Source organism: Capra hircus, chromosome 11 (assembly GCF_001704415.2).
Source record: "Capra hircus breed San Clemente chromosome 11, ASM170441v1, whole genome shotgun sequence".
NCBI lineage: Eukaryota > Metazoa > Chordata > Mammalia > Artiodactyla > Bovidae > Capra > Capra hircus.
The window spans coordinates 105,736,644-105,761,034 of record NC_030818.1 but is presented as its reverse complement, the minus strand read 5'-3'; the positions used below and the strand labels follow the sequence as shown (position 1 = coordinate 105,761,034).

General features: G+C 56.1%; 1 protein-coding gene across 2 annotated transcripts; it reads right to left on the bottom strand.

Annotated features, from left to right (window-relative positions):
• ZMYND19 (zinc finger MYND-type containing 19) lies at positions 1,505 to 11,153 on the bottom strand. 2 transcript variants are annotated; one of them, XM_018056205.1, is made up of 6 exons: positions 11,022 to 11,153; positions 9,716 to 9,775; positions 8,822 to 8,928; positions 8,090 to 8,230; positions 1,932 to 2,112; positions 1,505 to 1,827 (listed from the first exon to the last, which is right to left on the bottom strand). In XM_018056205.1, exons 1-6 carry the CDS (start codon positions 11,070 to 11,072, stop codon positions 1,684 to 1,686), a joined length of 684 nt encoding a protein of 227 aa, XP_017911694.1. In that variant the 5' UTR covers positions 11,073 to 11,153; the 3' UTR covers positions 1,505 to 1,683. The 2 variants fall into 2 exon arrangements, with proteins under 2 accessions (XP_017911694.1, XP_017911695.1); XM_018056206.1 differs by lacking the exon at positions 11,022 to 11,153 and adding an exon at positions 10,366 to 10,464.

Genomic DNA, 24,391 nt, shown 5'->3' with positions numbered 1-24,391 from the left:
ACACCCCACCCAACCCCCACAGCTGCCAGCGAGCCCCAGAGCACGGCAGCTCCAGGTGAGCCAGGAGTCACAGCAACGAGCACCCGAGGTCAACACCCAGCATGACGTCCTCCAGGTCAGCAGACTCCAGCACTTCCATTCCACTGGAATTTTCTGAGGACTAGCTAACCACAAGGCGGCGATGGCACCCCACTCCAGTACTCTTGCCTGGAAAACCCCATGGACGGAGGAGCCTGGAAGACTGCAGTCCATGGGGTCGCTGAGGGTTGGACATGACTGAGCGACTTCACTTTCACTTTTCACTTTCATGCATTGGAGAAAGAAATGGCAACCCACTCCAGTGTTCTTGCCTGGAGACTGACTCCCAGGGACAGGGGAGCCTGGTGGGCTGCCATGTATGTGGTCGCACAGAGTCGGACACAACTGAAGCGACTTAGCAGCAGCAGCAGCTAACCACAGGGGAGTCAGTGCTGGTCGGGAAACAGAGACCGGCTGGAGGGCCAAGCTGGCCACTCCCCCAAGCACACAGGTGGGACACACAGCCTGCAGGCCAGCGCTCATCCCAGGAGCCTGGTTCTGAAGGTGAATCGAGCACACGCGGCCCCAGGATGACCCCAGGGTGACCCCAGGATGCTGGCCGCACAGCACTCCCCGACCCTGTGCCCTGGCCAGAGCGGACCTCAGGCCAGCTGTGGTCTGCAGGACTGCCTCTCAGAATCACAGATATCCTCTTCCCCAACAGTCTGCTAAGCCCTCTGGCAGTCTGGGGCACCTGGAGCAGACCCCCTTGCAGCAAAGACTTGAACTTGGAAGAGGCACCACGGCCAACCTCCACGGCAGCCAGGTCTTCTCAGCAAAAACCCGTGGGCACTTGGGCCCCTTCCCTTGTAAGAAAAGCCCTCCCTCGATGTTGGGACTGAGGTGCCCGCCTGCTCCCCATCTCCTCAGTCCTGTTCTCCAGACACACTGTCCAAGAAGCCTCCAAGTTCTGCAAAGGCAGCCGTGGAAAGTTCAGCTCACAGACCAAAGGCCACCCAGGAGCTGGCCTTGGTCAGGAAGGCACACGCACAGTGTCCCGGCAGACAGCGGGGAGCCTGGGGGGCCGTGTGGGGCTGGGGGTGAGCCGGGGCGGTCCAGGGTTGCAGCCACAGCCGCATGCGGCCCCTGGGGGGGTCAGCAAGGTGTACAGGACGCTGGGCGCCCAGGCAAACTTCAAGTCACAGGGGCCCCCGCCCTGAGTGCCCAGGGCTATGGGTGACAACGGCAGCCCCTGCTGGCCGCCGGGTCTACGTCTCCCGAGCCCGGGGGCAGCCTCGCCATCTGTGCCCATGGACGCCGCCTGAGGCAGAGAGCAGAGCACGCACAGGGTGCGGGCGGCCCCACTTTACTGTGCCTGCTGTCCCCCGCCCGCCTTGGCCGGGCCGCCCAGTGAGCGTGACAGCAAACGACCCTATTTGTCCTTCTGAACCCTCCCGCCTTCCCCCCCAAAAAAACTGTACATGAGTTTACAAACATATTAACATATAAATAATGAGAAGCGTCCGGCAGGCCCTCCCAGCTGTCTCTGCTCCGGGGGAGCCTCTGGCTGCGGACGGGGGCAGGGGCAGCGCAGGGAGAACCCCGGGCCCGCCGGCCGGCTGCTGCGCCCGCCGCTGGGGAGCCGGGAGCCGCGCGGCCGCCGCGTCACCGCTCGGGCTCCAGCTCGTGCGCGAAGGGGCGCCTCTTCTCCCGACAGTGCTTCTTGTGGGCCGGCCAGTCCTTCTGCTGGCACTGCGAGCCGCAGTAGCGCGCCACCTGGCAGCGCCCGCAGATGTTGAACTCCCGGAGCTGAAAGGACACAGAGGAGCCCGGAGCGGTCACACAGGGTCCCGGGGGGCCCGGCCGCGCGGCCCGCGGGGAGCAGCGCCTCCCCGGGCGCGGCCGGCACGCACCTGCCTTTCCATCACCGTGCAGGGCGGGTAGTGGCACTCGTAGTAGGTACAGGACGTCTCCTCCTCCTCCACCACGTCCCCGTTGGCGTTGTAGTACCGCGTCACGTTCAGGACCGGGAACTGCTCCTCTATGGGGTCTGTGGGCAGCTGCTGAATCGCCAGCCAGTACAGGCTTTGCTCCCTTAACAAAAGAAACGGGGTTTCAGGTCCCCTTGGCCAGGAAGGGGCAAGGCATGGAGGTTACAGGAGGTGACCCCAGGGTGGACCAGCTGCCTCCCCTTCGCAGGACACCCCCCCCAACTGTGACCAACAGTCTGACTGTCCTTTGGCCCACCGGCTCACCTCCCCGTAACACCCAGGATTCAGCCTGTTCCTCTTCTCACTAAAAGGCCCAGGAAGGGCTGTGTGTGTCTTGCCCCTCAGTCTTCCCAACACCGTGAGAGCCGGGCACACAACAGGCTTGGAGACCACGTGGTTTCAGCTGCAGGCTCAGCCCACCCTGGGCAACACCAGGCCGCCTCTCTTCCTGCTCGCAGCCCCAGAGGTGCTCAAATCTGCCCCTGGAGAGACCTGGGGATCTGGCCGGCCCACCCTCTAGGTGCTGCGGTTACTCTCCACCCCCCGACTGCTCCTCTGCCTGGACAGGGCCAGAAGCTCAGAGCTGCCCACACCTGCCCCACCACCGCAGGGACCAGCGGACGGCTCAAACCCGGAGCGAGGCGCAGCCTACCCCTAGGGCCGGCCTTCAAAGGAGGCACCTGCTGCCCCACGAAAGCAATGGGGTGGGTGCTCCATCCCCTCCAACGCGCCTGCTGTCTCTGGAGGCCAGGCCGAGAGGGACTTGGATAAAAACGGAAGGGTCTGGCACAGCACTGGGGATCTGCTATGCCCGCGCGCTCAGTCGTGTCTGACTCTGCGACCCCATGAACTACAGCCCGCCAGGCTCCTCTGTCCATGGGACTCTCCAGGCCAGAATACCGGAGTGGGTTGCGAGGCCCTCCTCCAGGGGGTCTCCTTGACCCAGGCAGGGACTGACCCTGTGTCCTTCACTGGCAGGTGGGCTCTCTGCCGCGAAACCACCTCAGTGACCCTGCTGTACTGAGTTTAAGCAAGAAACGGCCCAAATGTGAAACCCCGAACAGCAAAACTCTCAGAGAAAACCCAGGACAAGGCCTCACAGCATCAGACATGCAATGACCTGGGACGCAACAAGGGCACAGTGACGGCAGAAAGAAAAGGTTTTGTGAAAAAAGGTGTGAAAATTCAAGTATTTTGTGCATCCAAAAAACCAGTAGAATACGACAATCTATAGAAGGGGAGAAAACATTTGCAAACCCTGTATCACCCTGAATAGAGAGCTCTGCAGCTCAACGGAAAAACCAAGTTTTGAACAGAGATTTCTCCACAGGAGACACACACAGGCCCAAAAAGCACATGAAACGACGCTCAGCATCACTGACCATCAGGAAGACACCTCAGAACGGCAGCGGGGCCACCTCGCACTCCTGAGACGGCGTCTCTCGAGCAACAGAGAGCACCACGTGCTGCCAAGGGCCTCCGCGCTGTGGGAGGGGGCAGAGCGCAGACGCCGCGGACAGCAGCCCGGCGGCTCCTCCGAGGGAACGGAACTGCCACCCGGTCCTGCGATCCCACTTCTGGGCGCCCTCTCAGGAACCGAAAGCAGAGGCCAGAAGGGCTCTTTGTACAAGTGGGTCCACAGCAGATGAGGGAGGAGGCAGCCCAAGTGCCCGACGAGGGGGAGTGGATAAACCAAGTGTGTGCACGCATACACAGGTGCACACACGCACACGTGCGCACATGCCTACGTGTACACATACGCGCGCGCACACAGTGGAGTGTTACCTAACCTTAAGAAGGGAGCTCTGACACAGGCCGTGACACGGACGAGCCTTGAGGACGTGAGTGAGGAGGCGTGAGGGGGCCAGGCCGGAGGGCGAGTGCCGCCAGCCCGCTCAGCCGGGATCAAGGCCCGGCGGCTGGCGGAGCGGCGGGGCTCGGCGGTCTGGGGGCGGGGGGCGCAGCGCTGTCAGGGCACAGCTGCCTTTGGGAAGAGGAGACGGCTCCGGAGGCCGCGGTGGCGGCGGCTGCACTGCACTGCAAGTGTGCTCAACGCCACAGAAACGCTCGAAAGTGGTGAAACGGCGGCATCCGTGTTCTACCACAACACAAAGGTTTCTTTAAAGAAGCAAGGGGTGAGAGTCAGGGTGGGGGAGAACGCTGGTGCGTCCCCAGCTCCTCAGTGAGGCCCTGGAAGGCCGACGGGAGGGGAGGCTCAGCCCCAGCCGGCGTCTGAAGACGGGCAGGGAGGACACTGCCCCTCTGCCTAGAGCACCTTCCACCTGGCTGGGCCACCCTGTGCCCACCGGGGTGACGCCGGGGCAGCAACCAGGGGGCCGGGGACCCCCGAGTCGAAGGGGCCGATTCCCACCACGAGCCACCGGGCAGAGGCCACGGATGAGGTGGGAGGACACATGGCACCGGGGAGCTCAGGCCGCCCTCAGGACAGCCGGGCCCCAGCACGTGCGGGACTGCGGACAGGCTGATCGCCGCTGGCAAGCCACAGCAACCCTGACCAGCTGGTTCCTGGGATGACCAACAGGGAGGGCCCTCGGGGCAGGGCCCCAGAGCGCTGTGAGGCAGAATGGGGCCATCCCCCGGCGGCTGCAGTGGTCCGCGGCAGAGCTGGCCCAGGCCCACCCTGGTCTCGTGCGAGTGCTGAGCCACCTGCCTGCCGACCGCTCAGCCGCCCCTACACTTGTCCTGATGACACAACCTTTTGTTTGGGGTTATTTTTTTTTTTTGCTGTGCCACGCAACCTGTGGATAGGAATAGGCGAATGGAATTCAGATGACCATTGTATCTACTACTGTGCGCAACAATCCCTTAGAAGAAATGGAGTAGCCCTCATAGTCAACGAAAGAGTCTGAAACGCAGTACTTGGGTACAATCTCAAAAACAACAGAATGATCTGCTCGTTTCCAAGGCAAACCACTCAGCATCACAGTAACCCAAGTCCATGCCCCAACCAGTAATGAGGGAGAAACCTGGATTTGAACAGTTCTAGGGAGACCTACAAGACCTTCTAGAACTAACAGCAAAAAAAAGCTCCTTTTTCATAGAGGATTGGAGTACTAAAGTGGAAAGTCAAGAGATTTCTGGAGTAACAAGCAAGTCTGGCCTTGGAGTACAGAATGAAACCCGGCAAAGGGCAACAGAGTTCTGCCAAGAGAACGCACTGGTCGCAGCAAACACCCTCTTCCAACAGCGCGAGAGGCTGACCCACACATGGACGCCACCAGACGGTCAGCACTGAAAGCAGACGGACTGTAGTCTTTGCAGCCAAAGATGGAGAAGCTCTATGCAGACAGCAAAACCAAGACGGGGAGCTGACTGTAGCTCGGATCATGAGCTCCTTATTGCCAAGTTCATACTTAAATTGTAGAAAGTGGGGAAAACCACTAGACCATTCGGGTGTGGCCTAAATCAAATCCCTTATGATAGTACAGTGGAAGTGAGAAACAGATTCAAGGAGTAGATCTGATAGACAGAGAGCCTGAAGAACCATGGACGGAGGTCTGCCGCGCTGCGCAGGAGCCAGTCACCAAAACCACCCCCAAGAAAGAGAAACGCAGCAAGGCGACGAGGTCGCCTGAGGCGGGCTTACGGAGAGCTGAGGAAAGAAGAGGGGTGAGAGGCGAAGGAGCAGAGGCACACCCAGCTGAATGCAGGGTTCCCGAGAAAAGGGGAGACAAGAAAGCCTTCTTAGGGGAACAAGGCAAAGAAACAGGGACCCAACACAACGGCAGGGACTGCAGAGCTGGGCAAGGGAACTGCAGACGCCACGGGAACGTCTGTGTGAGGGGGGCTCGATAAGGGACGGAAACGCCGAGGGCCCAACAGCAGCATAAGAGGCTAAGAAGAGGCGGCAAGAATACGCATGAGAACTATCCAAAAAAGGTCTTCACAACCCAGATAATCACGATGGTGTGATCACTCACCTAGAGCCAAACATCCTGGAGTGTGAAGTTAGTGGGCCTTAGGAAGCATCACCACAAACAAAGTTAGTGGAAGTGATAGAACTCCAGCTGAACTATTCCAAGTCCTAAGAGATGATGCTGTTCAAGTGCTGCACTCAAAATGCCTGCAGAGTTTGAAAATTCAACAGCGGCCACAGGACTGGAGAAGGTCAGTTTTCATTCCAATCCCAAAGAAAGGCAATGCCAAAGAATATTCAAACTACCATACAATTGCACTCCTTTCCCATGCTGGCAAGGTAATGCTCAAAACCCTTCAAGCGAGGCAACAGTACATGAACCAAGAATTTCCAGATGTTCAAGGTAGACTTAGAAAAGGCAGAGGAACCAGAGATTAAATCGCCAACACCTGCTGGGTCATACAAAAAGCAAAGGAATTCCAAACCAACACCTACTTCTGCTTCATTGACTAAAGCTAAAGCCTTTGACTGTGTGGATCACAACAAACACGAAAATTCTGAAAGAGATGGGAATACCAGACCACCTTCCCTGCCTCCTGAGAAATCTGTATGCAGGTCACGAAGCAACAGTTAGAACTGGACATGGAACAACAGACTGGTTCCAACTAGGAAAAGGAGTACGTCAAGACTGTATATTGTCACCCTGCTTATTTAACTTATATGCAGAGGACATCATGAGAAACGCTGGGCTGGAGGAAGCACAAGCTGGAAAGATTGCCGGGACAAATATCGATAACCTCAGATATGCAGATGACACCACCCTTATGGCAGAAAGCGAAGAACTAAAGAGCCTCTTGATGAAAGTGAAAGAGGAGAGTGAAAATGTTGGCTTAAAACTCAACATTCAGAAAACTAAGATCATGGCATCCGGCTCCATCACTTCATGGCAAATAGAAGGGGAAACAGTGGAAACAGTAACAGGTTTTATTTTCTTGGGTTCTAAAACCACTGCCAAGAGTGGCCGCAGCCACAAAAGTAAAAGACGCTGACTCCCTGGAAGAAAAGCTATGGCCAACCTAGACAGCATATTCAAAAGCAGAGACATTACTTTGCCAATAAAGGTCTGTAGTGAAAGTTATGGTTTTTCCAATAGTCATGTATGGATGTGAGAGGTGGACCACAAGGAAGGCTGAGCAATGAAGAATTGATGCTTTTGAACTGTGGTGCAGAAGACTCTTGAGAGTCCCCTGGACTGCAAGGAGATCAACCAGTCCATTCTAAAGGAGATCAGTCCTGAATATTCATTGAAAGGACTGATGCTGAAGCTGAAACTCCAATGCTTTAGCCACCTGATGCAAAGAGCCAACTCACTGGAAAATACTCCAATGCTGGAAAAGATTGAAGACAGGAGAAGGGGGCGACAGAGGATGAGATGGTTGGATGGCATCACCGACTCAATGGACGTGGGTTTGAACAAGCTCCGGGAGACAGTGGAGGACTGCGGAGCCTGGCGTGTGGGGTCCATGGGTTACAGAGTCACACAGGACTTAGCGAGTAAACAACAAGAATGCAACCTGTGGGTTCTAAGTTCCCCAACCAGGGTTCAAACCTGGGCCCACAGCAGCGAAAGTGCCAACTCCTAACCACTGGATCACAGAGAATCCCCAACCTTCCTTTCTGTTGATGAAACGACCGTCCTATCCCCAGCAGAGCAGAAAAGTGCTTCGAAACAAGCAACTCCTCAGTGCCGCCGGCCACTGCTGAGCAGTCAGTGTGCAGCCCCGGCGGCCGCTCCTGAGACCTCCAGGTGGTTTTGTGGCTTGGCACATCTCAGCAGGGGAGCTGGCAAGGGTCCTATTTTTGCTTCAGCCAAATTGGGCTCAGTTTCTGTCACTTGCAACCACAAGTCTAGACTACCATAATCCCCAGGAGGATAAGAACCCTAACTAACTGTCAGGAGGCTCTGCCTCCTTTAAGAGCCATGTGAGGACCCCTTAGTCAGGATCAGGCTCTAACACTGGAGTCTGGACCAAGGAGGGGCGCAGGCTGCCCAGCTGACCTCGGAGGCACTGTCCTGCCTGCACACCTGGAGGGAGATGACCAGCACTCCCAGACCCACAGAAGCCGCAGAGCCAGAGCCGAGCCGGCCTCCCTTGGCAGCGAGCCTGGCGGGGCCGCACTGCCAAGCCCCAGGAAGACCTACCTCTGCTTGCTGGAGGCCTCCTCGGCTCTGGGCCGCCAGCCCCACGGCACCAACTGCAGGTTGTCCAGGCGATTGTCCACAGTGACGGCGTTGAGATGCACCACCTGAAAGCCAGGGGCGATGCCTCCCCTGTGCCGCTCCCTAGGAAACAGACAGTGCTCCAGACAGGCTCCCCGACCCCTCGTCTCAGCCACGCGCACTGAATGGCCCTTGGCCCATCGGGAGCACGGCTGCCGAGGGGAACCCAAGTCTGCCAGTCTGTGGCCCAAAGGGGACAGGCCAGCCCCTGGACTTGAGCGCCAGGCTCCAGGGAGCCAAGGTGGAGCCCCAAGCCACCTCGCACACAGCCTGGGGGACACCGCCGAGTGGGCCCAAGTACTTCGGAACCTCAGCATTCACATAGAAGGGAGGACGGCTCTTCCCCATGTCCCACCGACAAGCTCAAAAGGACCTAGAAGGGGCCAGACTCCACCTGCCTCCAGAGGCGCTGTGGCCTGAGTGCTAGGAGCAGGGAGGGCACATGGCCTACAGACTCTCAGGCCACCCTGCCAGCGCCAGGGGACGCAGAGCAGCCACCCTCCCAGGGAGTGGCAATGACAAAGAAGTGACTGGGAGGCCTGGGCAAGGTATCATCTGTTGACGAGGGCAGAAAGGCCTCTGGCTGCCCAAGTCCCTCGCACCGCAAGGCTGGTGCTAACCCAGAAAGGGAAGCAGCAGCTTGGAAACACCTACCACAGCAGCTCATGAAGGAGCCTTCCCGACCCCCTTCCTCGGTTTTTGTCAAAGGCATATGCAAATATCTTAGCACCATTTCCATCTGCATCTACTTCCATCCGGGCCTGAGAAGAAACAAGAAAAAGCTCTGTTAAAAAGCCTGCAATTCTCCACAACATTCCAAATTCCTCTTAGAAAAATGAAGGAAACAAACAAGCCAGAGGGACAAAGGCCAGGCCTGTTCCTGGGACCTTGGTGGTCTCTGGAGGCTTCCAGACACGTGGCATGGAGAAGTACCTGCCTACATGAAGGCAAGACACACTTAAGAACCACTCTTTGCAAAATACTGTGGACGTGGACACAGGGAAATAAATCTCCCTACCCTTAAAAAAAAAAAAGTCCCTAATCCAGTAAAAAAAAGGTAAGCCCTGGAACAAGCAAGCATAAAAGGGTGAAGGGTGAGACAGGAGTGGGCTGGGTCTACAGGGTGGAGGGAGGAGCAGGCAGGTGAGGACTGGAGCCCAAACAGCCAGGTAAGAACAAAGGCACCCGGCCCTGCAGGAGGCCGAGGCTGGAGAGGAGGTGGGGCAGCCCTGGACAGTCTCCCTGGGCACAGCAGTTTATCCGACTGAACTCAATCACAGACATGGCACAATTTGTCTCTTTTTTGGGAAGAGCCTGCAAGCAACGTGGAAGTGAGGAAGACAGCAAGCATCATGGAGGCGGTGGGGGGGGGGGGTCCACATTGACAGACAGGTTCCCTGGAGACCAGGGTTCTGGACAGGGCTTCACTGGCCTGCTTGAGCAGCTCACATGCAAGGGCCTGCCTCACATCGCAAGGGCGAAAACCCACCCCTCATGACCCCCCTTGGCACGACCGTAGGCAGGCCAGCAAAGGAACAGAATCCTTACCTCGAACGAGTAGCCCTCCACCAGCGGGATGTCCTGCTCATCTATCAGCGTATACTTGGTCTGGAAATTAACGTTTGAAGACGTTACATTTGGAATCAGCACAGGGCACTAACAGTAAGCAGGAGCAGCCCTCACGGGCTCAGAGCAGCCAATCCACCCTGAAGGTAGGCAGATGTGCCAAAGGCTGCTCTTTCCCCACGGTGCACGGTGCACAGCTGTGGCACCAGGCCCCACCTGCCATCTGCTCACGACTAGCCATAAGTGCCTGAGAACGGCTCATCCACTAAGCTGTGCATTTCAATGTGTCCATAAGCCCAGTCCGAGACCACGGTGTCACAAGAATAGAGGCAGGGCCCCGGGACTGAAGCAGAGTATCTGGAAGGTTCCGACCATCAGGCAGACGGCACACAGGTGCTCACGGAACTGTCCCTCCTATCTCCTCCTCTAACACGTTCCAAGTGAAAGTTTTAAAGGGTGGCATTACTGCAGACAACCGCTGAGTTGCAGAGATCGCAAGGCTAATAAGGAGCCCACCCTTCCGTAGTTAGAAAGTGACTGCCTTTTGCGGGAGGGCAGGAAACCGTCCCCGAAATGGACCAGTCTCACTTTCGCTTGGAGAGCTTTTTACTAGTTATCTGAACCGGCTTTACCTTCATCTGACTGCCTCTGCTCCTCTCTCCCACCAGAAGCTTCCGCCGCTGGTGATGGGAACAGGGTTCCCATCCAGGGTAAGGTCCGTGGCTGGTTCAGCTGCACGGCCGGCCGGCTCCTGGAAACAGCCAAGCCTCAATGCCCACAGGTGCCAGGAAGCCCCAGCCTCGAACACGCGGAGGGCGGGGCCCGGTAAGGGAGAGAAGCAGAGGGAGGCCCCGCTCGGCCGAGGCCAACTGAGGCTCAGCCCGACGGGGCCGCCGCGAGCAGCCCGAGCCCTGCGCGAAGCTCACTACGGACCCGCAGGGGCCGCCGGAGACCGAGCGCGCTGCCCCGGAGGGGCCTGCGCTCCCCGCGGCTACAAGCACAGCCGCAGCCCCCGACCCACGGCGCACGGCCGGAGCCGGCACTGGACCAAGGCTGCCCCAGGAACCAGGCCGCCGGCGAACCTACGGGCCTGTGCCCGTGCTTCCCGCCGCGCTGGCCGGGCCCGGCGCCCCCAGCCTCGCACCCCCGACTCCGACTCCGACTCCCAGCCCGCGCCCGCGACCCCCAGCGCCGCTCAGCCCCTAGCCTCACCCCAGCCCCGGCCCTCGGCCCCGGCCCGGCGCCCCACGCCTCCCGCCCGACGCCGGCCCCAAGCCGCGCCGCGCACCTTTCCGGCCACCCGGCCGAGCCGCACGATGCCCAATTTGAAGTCGGTCATGGCCGGGCCTGCGCTCGGCCGGCGGCGCCGCTCCCTCGGGAGGTGCCGGGGCGGGGCCGCGGCGCGCCGGGCGGGCGAGTGGGGGCCGGGAACGGGGCCAGGCGGGCGGGCGGGCGGGACGAGGCTGGGCCGGGGTCGGGCCGCCGCCGCCGGGCGCCCGCCGGACCTGCCACGCGCCGCCGCCGCCGCCGCCGCCGCCGCCGCCGCCGCCACCACCACCGCCGCCGCCGCCGCCACCACCGCCGCCGCGCGCACCTCCGCGAGCGGGGCCAGGGGCGGGGCGCGCGGCGGACACACCCCCGCCCGCCGCCGCCCGGCCAATCGCGCGGCGCGCAGGGCGCCGGCCGGCGCGCGCCGCCACGCCGCAGCCAGTGGCGGGAGGGCGAGTGCGCAGGCGCGTTGGGGCGCGGCGAGCGCGCGGGGGAGGGGCGCGGCCGGGGGCGGAGCCTGCGCGGCCGCCCGGCGCTACGTCAGTTTCGCGGGAAGCTTTGTGCGGGAGGGTGCGCCACCCGCTCGCAGCGCAGACCCCCGAGCCCGGCCTCGGCCCGCGCAACGGGCGGTTTGACTGGGCACCCTGGGCCGTCCGGGCCCTGCAGGTCGGGGCTGGCTGCGGCTCCCTGTGAATAGTCCGTGGACAGAGGGCTAGAGGCCGGGGTGGATTCGCGGATCCGGAGTCCCGGGGCCCCTATGACTCCGTGGCTGGGTCCAGTGCCCTCGGAACGTGGGAGCCCAGCGAGCGCTGCTGGCTGACCGGGAACTGCGCCCGCCCTTCTCCCTGGCCGCCTCCGCGCATGGGCCGGGATCAGGACCCCATAGCCCATGCTTGTGCGACACGATCCTTCCCTGGGCTTCGAGAAGGGGGGCTGAAAAGCCTGCTCCAAATCCTTCCCGAACAGGAACTCCCAGACCTGACGATTCGGGGTCGGGGGTTGGGGGGGGGTATACCTGTCTCCTGGCAACCACTCCATCTGGCTCTCGCTCCCAACCCCCAGTGAAACCGCTCTACACCAGTGCACCAAGCAAACCCCTGCTCCTGTTCTAGCGAGAGAGGCAGAAAAAACCCATGACCAGCGAGTTACTCGCCGTGTTAGAAAGTGATCAACGCCGTGGGGAAACGAGTAGACCAGCATCAGGGAGTTGGAGGCCCCGGGAAAGTGGAGGCGGGGTAGATCTCACTGCCAAGTAACCTGAGCAAACTGGGAGGGAGAGAGCGGGTGAGCTCTGCGGGCTCCAGGGGAAGAGCATCCCCGGCAGCGGGGAGAGCCCAGTGCCAAGGCCCTAATCTGGCCCCAGCTGGGCGTTTTTGAAAAGCGGAGGCGGTCTCTGTGAGCCAATGAACGCATCAGAGCAACAGGGCACACGGCCAGAGAGGTGGAGGTTGGGAAGGGTGTGGGGTCTGGTGAGCACTGTGACTTTTACACTCAGAAAAGGGAGCCATTGGAGGATAGGAAAGGAGGAATAGCTTTTTAGTGCATCATGGCAGCTGATGCAGACAGTGAGGGAGGGGTGGAAGCAGGCAGGATGTTTAGGGAGCTAATGCAAGCTTACCCGACTGAGAAATGATGGTGTTGGGGCCACCTTTGATGGCAGTCTTTTGTAGCAGTCAGGATAGCCCTGGTTATGCTGCAGTAACAAACAACCCTAAATTCTCAGCGGCTTAGTGAGATAAAAATATATTTCTTCCTCATGCCACAGGCTAAGGTTATAAGGCAATCGGATACCTGAGTATAGACATGTTCACCAGCGTATTTCTCCTACTTAAAGCCATACAACTGGACGAGCTCACCTTGGGAGGAAATGCAAATAGAGAGGGAAAGGTTGAGCCCTGCGTATTCTCATGCTAAGGGGGAAGGGAGGCTGGAAGGAGGAGCTGGTCCACAGCATGAGGTTGTCAGGTAGGAGGGAAGCCAGGAGAGGGCAGTGGGCCAAGTGATGACAGTGCTAGGCTGAGAAGGCGAGATCGGCCTTGCCCAGCGCTGCTGAGAGATCCCGGATTTGCACAGAACACACAGCGAGGGCGCCCGTCACCTTAACGTGTCCGTGGCGGAGGAGTAAGCCGGACTGAGGGGGCTGAGGGGGAATGGAAGGGAATGCCTCGGGACCACCTGCTCTTCAAGGTGTTCTGGCTGAAAGGGAGCAGAGAAACGACCAAAGCGAGAAAGAAGAGGCAAGTCCGGAGAAACTGTTGGTTTTATAGTGGGAAAGGAAACAGCAGGCTTTCCACCAGCGGGAGTGAGCCCGTGGAGGAGAAAGAGGTGAGCCGTGGCCGAGAGGAGAGTGTGAGGGCTGGCCCGGAACTGCTCAGGCGGTTCGCTCGGCCACAGCTCCAAGGGGAGTCTGAGGGAAGGGAGTGTGGATAGAAGGAGGCCATCAGCTGAAGGTGAGAAGGGAGCTGGTCCCAGGAGAGAGGACGAGGATGGAGCTAGGGGAAGACAGCAGCGGGCCCGGCAGTGTCATCTGCGCAGTCAGGGCAGCTGCGTGTCTCCAGTCTATTCAGGCTGCTCCTGAGAAAGCAAGGCGGAAGACTTGGGTGCAGCCAAGACGGAGGCGACCCCGGCGAGTGTGGAGAGGTGAGGGCACAGAGGGAGACGCCTTAGAGTCTGGGCCCCGTGCCTGCCCAGGGCACTCAGGGGGCTTCGGGGACCGCTGATCTAGGGGTGAGCAAAGATGGAAAGCGGGTCAGAGCCGCGCAGACTCGCGAGAGGCTACAGGTGCCGGGGACGCTAATGTCTCTGTGATCTGCTGTTGTGTGACACACTTCTTGGCTTCCAACCACATCAGCTTATTATTTTGCACAATTGTGTGACTGACAGGGGATCTTCTGTGCCACCCAGCGTCAGGGGCCCTTCTTTCATTTGCAGCCAGCTGAGAACTCACCTGGGGCACATTTCTCTTCCCTGTGGCCTGCCCTGGGCGGGGTGTCCTGTTATTTAGCCAGGAGGGCTGCACCGCTCACCGCGTGGAGGCTCTACTCTATGTGACAGGTCCTGTTGGGCCTCTGCTTGGATCTCTGCTGCTAGTATCCGCTGGCCACAGCAAGTCCTGCAGGCAAGCCTGGAATCCGTGTGGGAAGGGTGTACACGGCAGCACGAGTTCTGGAAAGCGCAGCTTATGGCGGGTGGGGGGGCGGGCGCCACCGGTCCACACTCTGGCCCCTAATGATTCAAGTTCCTCCTGCATGAAGACCCCAGAACCACACCTCACTACTGCTTTTGGCTTACGACATGCAGCAAAGCCAGAAGCAAGTAACCTGCCCCTACAAGACCCACATTCCATGGGGAAGCACAGGAAAAGTAAACAGACACCCGGTTCAAAAAGGAAAAGGGGGGCGTGCTCCCTGTAGCCACGCGCACGTGGCAGGGTTGAAACGCAGCGGACGCGGTCACAATGCTCCTTTAAGGGCGAGTGATGCCCTCCCTCTCCCTCTTCTGGGGTGGGCTTCTCTCTCTGCCTGTTTGCCCTGCCCCTCAGGCATCCTCTTCCGCGGGGAAATGTTTGCAGCCTAAGTAGCCTCTTCAGCCTGCTTCTTTTCTGGAGAAAGTTGAGGGCCCAGAAGCCTCTTTTATTTTGAACATCATCCATTTTAGTTTAAGCAGATACAACTGTTAAAAACTGCAGATTTTCTAGGTATCAAATTATAACAGATTTTATTAGACAAAAGCCACCCTGCAAATATCTTTGAGAGGCTCCTTTCTGCTGTGAACGTCAAGGTCGAGCCGTGTGCTCCGTCCCTCAAGACACTTGGAAGCCCTTTTGTGTGGCTCAGAGCGTATGTGAGGGTCCACTCCCCCGGGGCTCCTTCAGCAATTTTAACAAAGGGTCATATACCACATCCTTGATTTCTTCTAACCCTGAAGTTGTGCTTTGCTGGCAGTGCCCTGGGTTTAATCTTCCGCAGCATGCCATTTCTTACCTTGAGGACAGTTGCTACCTGGAAAGACTGGGATTGAGAAATATTTTTATTTTCCAGTTGTAAGACCTGACTTGAAATATTTCCTCCAGCTTCTGGTGGGACATGGAACATTACTTGCTTAGTTCATTTGTCTTTTCTTTATTTTACTTTAGCATAAATGACTGAAAGAAACCAGTTGGCCTCTCTCTGCCCTGTTAGCACAGCTGGTGGTCTTCCGCTTCCCCACCGATCCTGACCCAGCCCTGCCCTTCTCTGTCCTTCACTGGGGATGGAAGTCCTCACTGACTGCCAGGCTCGCCTGCTGCCTGGCTCCAAAGAGCCACATTTCAGGGTTTTGTGACTGGCAGGCTCTCACTTCTAAATGTCACTGTCTGGCCCAGATGCTTGCTGCTGCGTCACGAACAACCCCAGGACTCAGCGGCTTAACACAGCCGTTGATTTTCTGACTCCATGGTGAGATCGGGCTCAGCTGGTCGGCTCTCCTGCTGACGGCTGGCACGCCCGTTTGTCTCAAACCGTCACCGTCAACCCAACTCCTTCCCTCCTGGAACAGTCCTATGCTGTGACTCACAGATTGCGGAGTCTTAGTTCCCCGACCAGGGATTGAACCCCGGCCAGGGACCTCCCTCTTCTGACTGTTCTGACACACATAAACTGGTAGAAAGGTCTGGGACTTCAGAGGCCAGGTCTGAGGACTGACAGCTGCATCTTCCTCCCTCTCGGGGGCCTGCCCACAGGTAAACAGTCTCACTACCCGGAAATCCTCATTCTGCGCAGACCCTGAAGCAAATCATATGGGGAGGCCTCAGGGAAGGGGAACCTGACCAGCCACCGCCATCCCAGCCACACGGGTCAAGGTGTCAGACACCAGCAAAAACGATATCTAGGTCATTCTAACCTGGACAGACACCACACAAAGTAGGAGAGCCTCTTGGCTGAACACAGCCGAGTTCTCAGCTCATTCAGTCACTCAGTCGTGTCCGACTCTTTGGGACCCCATGGACTGCAGCCCGCCAGGCCTCCCTGTCCACTACCAACTCCCGGAGTCTACTCAAACTCACATCCATCGAGTAGGTGATGCCATCCAACCATCTCCTCCTCTGTCACCTCCGTCTCCTCCCATCTTCAATCTTTCCCAGCATCAGGGTCTTTTCCAAGGAGTCAGTTCTTCACATCAGGTGGCCAAAGTGCTGGAGTTTCAGCTTCAACATTGGTCCTCCCAATGAATATCCAGAACTGATTTCCTTTAGGATGAACTGGTTGGATCTCCTTGTAGTCCAAAGGACTTTCAAGAGTCTTCTCCAATACCACAGTTCAAAAATCTTTGGTGCTCAGCCTTCTTTATAGTCCAACTCTCACATCCATACATGACTACTGCAAAAACCATAGCTTTGACTAGACAGACCTTTGTCAGCAAAGTAATGTCTCTGCTTTTTAATATGCTGTCTAGGTTGGTCATAGCTTTTCTTCCAAGGAGCAAGCGTCTTTTAATTTCATGGCTGCAGTCACCATCTGCAGTGATTTTGGAGCCCAGGAAAATAAAGTCTGTCACTGTTTCCATTGTTTCCCCATCTACTTGCCATGAAGTGATGGGACTGGATGCCATGATCTTCATTTTATTGAGTATTGAGTTTTAAGCCAGCTTTTTCACTCTCCACTTTCACTTTCATCAAGAGGCTCTCTAGCTCTTTTTCATGTTCTGCCATAAAGGTGGTGTCATCTGCGTATCCGAAGTTACTGATATTTCTTGGGGCAATCTTGATTCTAGCTTATGCTTCATCCATCCTGGCATTTCACATGATGTACTCTGCATATAAGTTAAATAAGTGAAGTGAAACTTGTTAACAAGGTGACAATGTACAGCCTTGAACTACTCCTTTCCCATTTTGGAACTAGCCTGTCGTTGCACGTCCAGCTCTAACTGTTGCTTCCTGACCTGCATACAGGTTTCTCGGGAGGCACGGAAGGTGGTCTGGTACTCCCAACTCTTTAAGAATTGTCCACAGTTTGTTGTGATCTACAGTCAAAGGCTTTGGTGTAATCAGTAAAGCAGAAGTAAATGTTTTTCTGGTATTCTCTTGTTTTCTCAATGATTGATGCAACACTCAGGTCAGTCACTCAGTCGTGTCCGACTCTTTGGGACCCCGTGGACCGCAGCCCGCCAGGCTTTCATGCCAATCAGCAACACCTGGAGCCTGCTCAAACTCACGTCTAATGACTCAGCGATGCCATCCAGCCATCTCATCCTCTGTTGTCCCCTTCTCCTCCTGCCTTCATCTTTGCCAGCCTCAGGGGCTTTTCAAGGAGTCGGTTCTTTGTATTAGGTGGCCAAAGTACTGGAGTTTCAGCTTCAGCATCAATCCTTCCAATCAACATTCAGGACTGATCTTTAGGATGGACTGGTTGGATCTCCTTGCAGTTCAAGGGACCCTCAAGAGTCTTCTCCCACACCACAGTTCAAAAGCATCAATTCCTTGGTGTTTAGCTTTTTTTATAGCCCAACTCTCACATCCATACATGACCACTGGAAAAAACATAGCTTTGACTAGATGGACCTTTGTCAGCAAAGTAATGTCTCTGCTTTTTAATACATTGTCTAGGTTGGTCATAACTTTTCTTCCCAGGAGCAAGCATCTTTTAATTTCATGGCTACAGTCACCATCTGCAGTGACTTTGGAGCCCCCAAAATAAAGTCTCTCACTGTTTCCATTTGCTTCCCCATCTATTTGCCATGAAGCAATGGGACCGGATGCCATGATCTTCGTTTTCTGAATGTTGAGCTTTAAGCCAAAATTTTCACTCTCCTCTTTCACTTTCATCAAGAGGCTCTTTAGTTCCTCTTCACTTTCTGCCATAAGGGTGGTGTCATCTGCATATCTGAGGTTATTGATATTTCTCCCGGCAATCTTGATTCCAGATTGTGCTTCATCCAGCCCAGGGTTTCTCATGATATATACTGCATATAAGTTAAACAAACAGTGCGACAATATACAACCTTGACGTACACCTTTCCCGATTTGGAAACAGTCTGTTGTTCCATGTCCAGTTCTAACTTTTGCTTCTTGACCTGCATACAGATTTCTCTGGAGGCAGGTAAGGCGGTCTGCTATTATCCACAGTTTGTTGTGATCCACACAGTCAAAGGCTTTGGCATAGTCAATAAAGCAGAAGCAGATGTTTTTCTGAAACTCTCTTCCTTTTTCAATGATCCAACAGATGTTGGCAATTTGATATCTGGTTCCTCTGCCTTTTCTAAATCCAGCTTGAACATCTCGGTGTTCATGGTTCACGTACTGCTGAAGCCTGGCTTGGAGATTTTTGAGCATTTGCTAGTGTGTGAGATGAGTGCAATTGTGCGGTAGTTTGAGCATTCTTTGGCATTGCCTTTCTTTGTGATTGGAATGAAAACCGACCTTTTCCAGTCTTGTGGCCACTGCTGAGTTTTCCAAATTTTGGAAATTGGCATATTGAGTGCAGTACTTTAACAGCACCGTCTTTTAGGATTTGAAATAGCTCAACTGGAAATCCATCACCTCCACTAGCTTTGTTCGTAGTGATGCTTTCTAAGGCCCACTTGACTTCACATTCCAGGATGTCTGGCTCTAGATGAGTGATCACACCATCGTGATTATCCAGGTCGTGAAGATCTTTTTTGTACAGTTCTTCTGTGTATTCTTGCCACCTCTTCTTAATATCTTCTGCTTCTGTTAGGTCCAGACCATTTCTGTCCTTTATCGAGCCCATCTTTGCCTGAAATGTTCCCTTGGTATCTCTAATTTTCTTGAAGAGATCTCTAGTCTTTCCCATTCTGTTCTTTTCCTCAATTTCTTTGCATTGATCGCTGAAGAAGGCTTTCTTATCTCTTTTGCTATTCTTTGGAACTCTGCATTCAGATGCTTCTATCTTTCCTTTTCTCCTTTGCTTTTCGCTTCTCTTCTTTTCTCAGCTATTTTTAAGGCTTCATGAGACAACCAGTTTGCCTTTTTGCATTTCTTTTCCATGGGGATGGTCTTGATCCCTGTCTCCTGTACAATGTCACGAACCTCGTTCCATAGTTCATCAGGCACTCTTTCTATCAGATCTAGGCCCTTACGTCTATTTCTCACTTCCACTGTGTAATCATAAGGGATTTGATTTAGGTCATACCTAAATGGTCTAGTGGTTTTCCCTACTTTCTTCAATTTAAGTCTGAATTTGGCAATAAGGAGTTCATGATCTGAGCCACAGTCAGCTTCCGGTCTTGTTTTTGTTGATTGTATAGAGCTTCTCCATCTTTGGCTGCAAAGAATATAATCAATCTGATTTCAGTGTTGACCATCTGGTGATGTCCATGTGTAGAGTCTTCTCTTGTGTTGTTGGAAGAGGGTGTTTGCTATGACCAGTGCGTTTTCTTGGCAAAACTCTATTGGTCTTTGCCCTGCTTCATTCCGCATTCCAAGGCCAAATTTGCCTGTTACTCCAGGTGTTTCTTGACTTCCTACTTTTGCATTCCAGTCCCCTATAAAGAAAAGGACATCTTTTTTGGGTGTTAGTTCTAAAAGGTCTTGTAGGTCTTCATAGAACCATTCAACTTCAGCTTCTTCAGCGTTACTGGTTGGGGCATAGACTCGAGCAGTCTAATCACACTAGGACCACAGCCTTGTCCAACTCAGTGAAACCAAGCCATGCCCGCGGGGCAACCCAAGACAGGCGGGTCATGGTGGAGAGGCCTGACAGAATGTGGTCCACTGGAGAAGGGAATGGCAAGCCACTTCTGTATTCTTGCCTTGAGAACCCCATAAGAGGCTTAGGGTTAAGATAAAGGAGGTTCCTGTTAGGAGAGACTGACTCAGGGGAAACCAGGTGTTGTTCTGATGGGCAGGGCCTGCTCAGTAAATCTCCAATCCAATTTTCTGTTGATGGGCGGAGCAGTGTCCCTCCCTGTTGTCTGACCTGAGACCAAACTTAAGGTTAACCCTTAAGGCGGCAGAGCCTAAGGAGCTGCGCGCATCCTCTGCTGCAGGAACGCCACAATTACGGCTCAGTGCTGAAGAGCCAGCTCTGCCTGGAAGCAGCAGTTAGAACTGGACATGGACCAACAGACAGGTTCCAAATAGGGAAAGGAGCACGTCAATGGTGTATGTTGTCACCCTGCTTATTTAACTTCTATGCAGAGTACATCATGAGAAACACTGGGCTGGAGGAAGCACAAGCTGGAATCAAGATTGCCGGGAGAAATTTCAATAACCTCAGATATGCAGATGACAGCACCCTTATGGCAGAAAGTGAAGAGGAACTAAAGAGCCTCTTGATGAAAGTGAAAGAGGAGAGTGAAAAGTTGGCTTAAAGCTCAACATTCAGAAAACGAAGATCATGGCATCTGGTCCCATCCCTTCATGGGAAATAGATGGGGAAACAATGGAAACAGTGATAGGCTTTATTTTGGGGGGCTCAAAAATCACCTTAGATGGAGACTGCAGCCATGAAATTATATGACACTTGCTCCTTGGAAAAAAAAGTTATGACCAAGCTAGACATCATATTAAAAAGCAGAGACATTATTTTGCTGACAAAGGTCCATCTAATCAAAGATATGGTTTTCCCAGTAGTCATTATGGATGTGAGAGTTGGACTATAAAGAAAGCTGAGAGGCGAAGAATTGATGCTTTTGAATTGTGGTGTTGGAGAAGACTCTTGAGAGTCCCTTGGACAGCTAGGAGATCCAACCAGTCCATCCTAAGGAAAACCAGTCCTGAATATTCATTGGAAGGACTGAGGCTGAATCTGAAACTCCAATACTCGGCCACCTGATGCAAAGAACCGACTCACTGGAAAAGACCCTGATGCTGGGAAAGATTGAGGGCAGGAGGAGAAGGGGACGACAGAGGATGAGATGGTTGGATGGCATCACAGACTCAACAGACATGAGTTTGAGTAAACTCTGGGTGTTGGTGATGGACAGGGAGGCCTGGCCTGCTGCAGTCCATGGGGTTGCACAGTCAGACACGACTGAGCGACTGAGCTGAGGCGCTGAACAACCGTCAACAGGAGAATGTTGGATCCCAGCAAAAAAAGATACCCCACATCCACAGGCAAAGGAGAAGCCCCAGCAAGATGATAGGAGGGTGAAATCTCATTTAGAATCAAACCCCATATCTGCCAGAGACGCTCGAAGGACTCAAACAAAACCATATGTGCACCAGGACCCAGAGACCCCAGAGACTGAGCCAGAACTGTGTTTGAGTGTCTCCTGCAGAAGTGCAGGTCATCAGTGGCCTGCCACAGGGGCGGGGGCTCCGGGTGCTGGAGCCCTGGGCCAGATGGCCTGTGGCATAAGCCTCTTGCGGGGGGTCACCATTAACCCACCACGGAGCCACCGAGCAGACGACCCACAAACTGCAGAACAATTATACCAAAGAAATTCTCGTACTGTTCAGAAAGTTCTAGGACCCACAACAGATTTCCCAACCCGGGAATCTGGCAAAGGACTCAGAACACCCAGGGAATGTGACTTTAGAGGCCAGTGGGATTTGATTACAGAACTTACACAGGACTCGGAAACAGTCTCTTGGAGGGCACAAACAAACCCTTGTGCACACAGGCCCCGGGAGGAAGAGGCCGTGACCCCGCAGGAGACGGGCCCAGACTTACCTGTGTGTGTCCAGCAGGCTCCAGCGGAGCTGCGGGCGCGCGCTGGCCTGCTGCAGGGTCGGGGCCCTGAGTGCAGTCACGCACGCCTGGGACCTTCTGCAGGAGGCCACCATTCGTTTTCAGAGTGAGCAGTGAATTGGGGTGGCTCGTTAGACGGCCGGGACGGTCGGGGTCCCTGCTGCAGCCTCAGTCAGGGTGTGTGAGCGAGATGGGAAGTCTGACTCTCACGTCCTGGCTTCCCCCACCCCCAGGGGATCACTCCAGAGCAGTAGCCAGATACTGTCACGTGGACCTCAGGACCCTCGGGGAATGAAAGCAGAAGCTGCGAGCCCTCCTTAGAGCCTGAAAGTCGCGCGGCATCTCTCTTCCTGGCAGTTCAAGCAAGTCAAGGGGCCGGACCCATTCAACAAGAGGCGATGGAGTCCACCTGCGGACGGGAGCCACAGTGGGAGTGGGAAGGGGTGGGGGGAGCTGTCGGGAGACGCTGCTGAGACAAAAGTTCAGCTGCAGGAGAGGCTGCTGGGGAGGGTTCTCGAGGACAGGCTCGGGGGGTGAGCACTGCGTCCATCATGCTTTTTATTTTCTGTATCTTTGATGCTTTGACATCTTGAGGGCCTTGCTGGCTGGGGAGAGACTGCCTCTCCCAGGCTGGCTAATTCCTAGAGACAGCAAACAACTCACCTGCCAACACAGCTTTCACACGCACACCGACCGGTCCAGAGCCCACACCCCAACCGCCTCCTTCCATTGCACACCAGGCCAATCACCCAGGGCCAGGTATTGGACAACGGAAGATCACTGAGATTAGTCACTGCCCAATTCTCAGCTTGCGGAAAGTTGCCCGCCTCCCTCCTGCCCACTGGAAACACAGGCAAGGCTCTGGCCAAGCTCTCGTCCTTCCTCCCGCTCCCAGCTGACACTGGTGCTTCCCCAGGCGGCCCTGCATTGAGTGGCTTGCCCCTCTTGGGAAGTGCAAGCTTTGAATTCTTCTTTCAAGGCAGTTGGCTCTGTGTCTGTCACCTTACCACAGCTGATTACAACATATCCTAGATGTTCAGATATAGGCCGGGAATGAAAACTGGAGGGAAGCTACGCGGACTCTGAGGTCAGAATTCCAGCACTGGTGGTACTGGGGAGAGAGCGACAGGGAGTGAGTCAGGCGCTGAAATCACCGAAGAACAAGGGGAGGTGGGCCTCGACTCTGAAAGTAACAGTAACCGTGCTAGGGGTGGGGGATGGAATATTACTCTGAGAAAATGAGAGTTACAGCTGGAAGTTAGTCGGGTGAAGGGGCAAATGGTCTGGAGGCAGTCACGAAGAGCCAGGAGTTCACCCCACTTGCAGGCCCAGAGGTAGACGCATTGTTTGAAAATAAGCATTCATACTTTAGAGCTGCCAGGAGAAGCCTGGGTTCTGAGAACAAGAGGAAAGGAATGTTTAGAGAAATGGGATGTCAGGCGGTGACGGTGGACAGGAGGACATAGCAGCAGAGCTTCTGGAGGGGGCCAGTGGGGGAGGGTCGGAGAAAGGCGTGTGCAGAGCCCTACTGGGGGCCAACTGCGGGAAATAGAGGTGACCTGGGATAAAGGGCCCTGTTTCTGCCTCCATCTCTGCAGCAGCCAGCACACTCTCTCTCCCTGTTTCCTCAAACACTTCCTCTTTGATTTCTGCCATGGATATTCAGCAAGTTAGGGCTTCCCACAATTCCTCACCATCCCAAACTCCTTGTTCAGAGGTTCCCCCATTTGCACGCCCCTGACAGCAAAGTGTCAGACCAGCCAATCAGAGGCTCCCTCTTGCCTCGTCAGAGTCCCAGGTGGGCCAAGTGGGCCTGGAGCCTGAGAGAGCCCTGGTCTCAGGATCGCCCTGGCCTCCGGGGACCCCTCAGCCTATAAGACTAAGGCCTCTGTTTGTTGCTGGAGGCCTAGGTTAGGTTTCTGCGGTTCTCAACCCCGATTCTGATGCCTTCAGCGTCCTGAATAGAGTCACCAGGTACAAACATGTCTCTGACAAATCTTTCGTTCTTCGTGTCCCCCCGACTCATGCCTAGAAGCGCCAGTTCACTCAGGTGCCTGACGGGGGCCTCTGCCTCTGCCGGTCATGATTTTCTTCCAAAATAGCTTGTACCGAGGCCGGTGTCTCCATCAAAACATGCCACCCGTTCCGCCTAGCTGTTCTGGACAAACACCTGGCATCATCCTGACGCCCTCCTTACAGCAACCCGGGATTTACGCAGCCAGGAGGCGCCCAGCACCGCCTTCTCTGTCCTCACCCCCTCACCACGCCCCGCTCCTCGCGGCCGACCAAGCGCCCACCGCCCGGGACGCGAGCCCAGCCTGGAGACCTCCGGCGGGGCGGGGGCGACCCCTGGGCGGAGCCTGGATGGGGGTCGGCCCGGGCCGCCCCTTGACAGGTGGGGCGGCAGGGGGCGCAGGTGCGCCGGGCTCCCGCGAGCTGCGCTGGAGCAGCGCTAGGCGGGCCGGGGGGTGGGCGGGGAGAGGCCGGGCGGGCCGACCCGGGCGCGGCCGGGGGCAGGGCTGGAGCGGGCGGGGGCGTTGGGGAGCCCGGGGGGAAGGCGGGCTGGGGACACGACGGGGGAACGGCCGGGGAGCGGCCGGGCAGGCTAAGGGGCGGGGCGCGGGGGCCGGGGTGCGAACGTTGGAGGGGGCGTGGCGTGGCGATGGGGGCGTGGCCTGGGCGAACGGGGCGTGTCGGGGGTGTGGCTGGCGGGGCGGGGCTGGCGGGGGCGTGGCTGGCGGGAGGGCGGGGCTGGGAG

Excerpts from the sequence above, each read along its gene's own strand:
- ZMYND19 (XM_018056205.1), bottom strand. The coding sequence starts at position 11,072 with ATGACCGACTTCAAATTGGGCATCGTGCGGCTCGGCCGGGTGGCCGGA. Across the intron at positions 8,929-9,715 it reads TGGAGGGCTACTCGTTCGAG|GCCCGGATGGAAGTAGATGC; the intron begins GTAAGGATTCTG and ends GTTTCTTCTCAG. Across the intron at positions 1,828-1,931 it reads GCACGGTGATGGAAAGGCAG|CTCCGGGAGTTCAACATCTG; the intron begins GTGCGTGCCGGC and ends GTGTCCTTTCAG.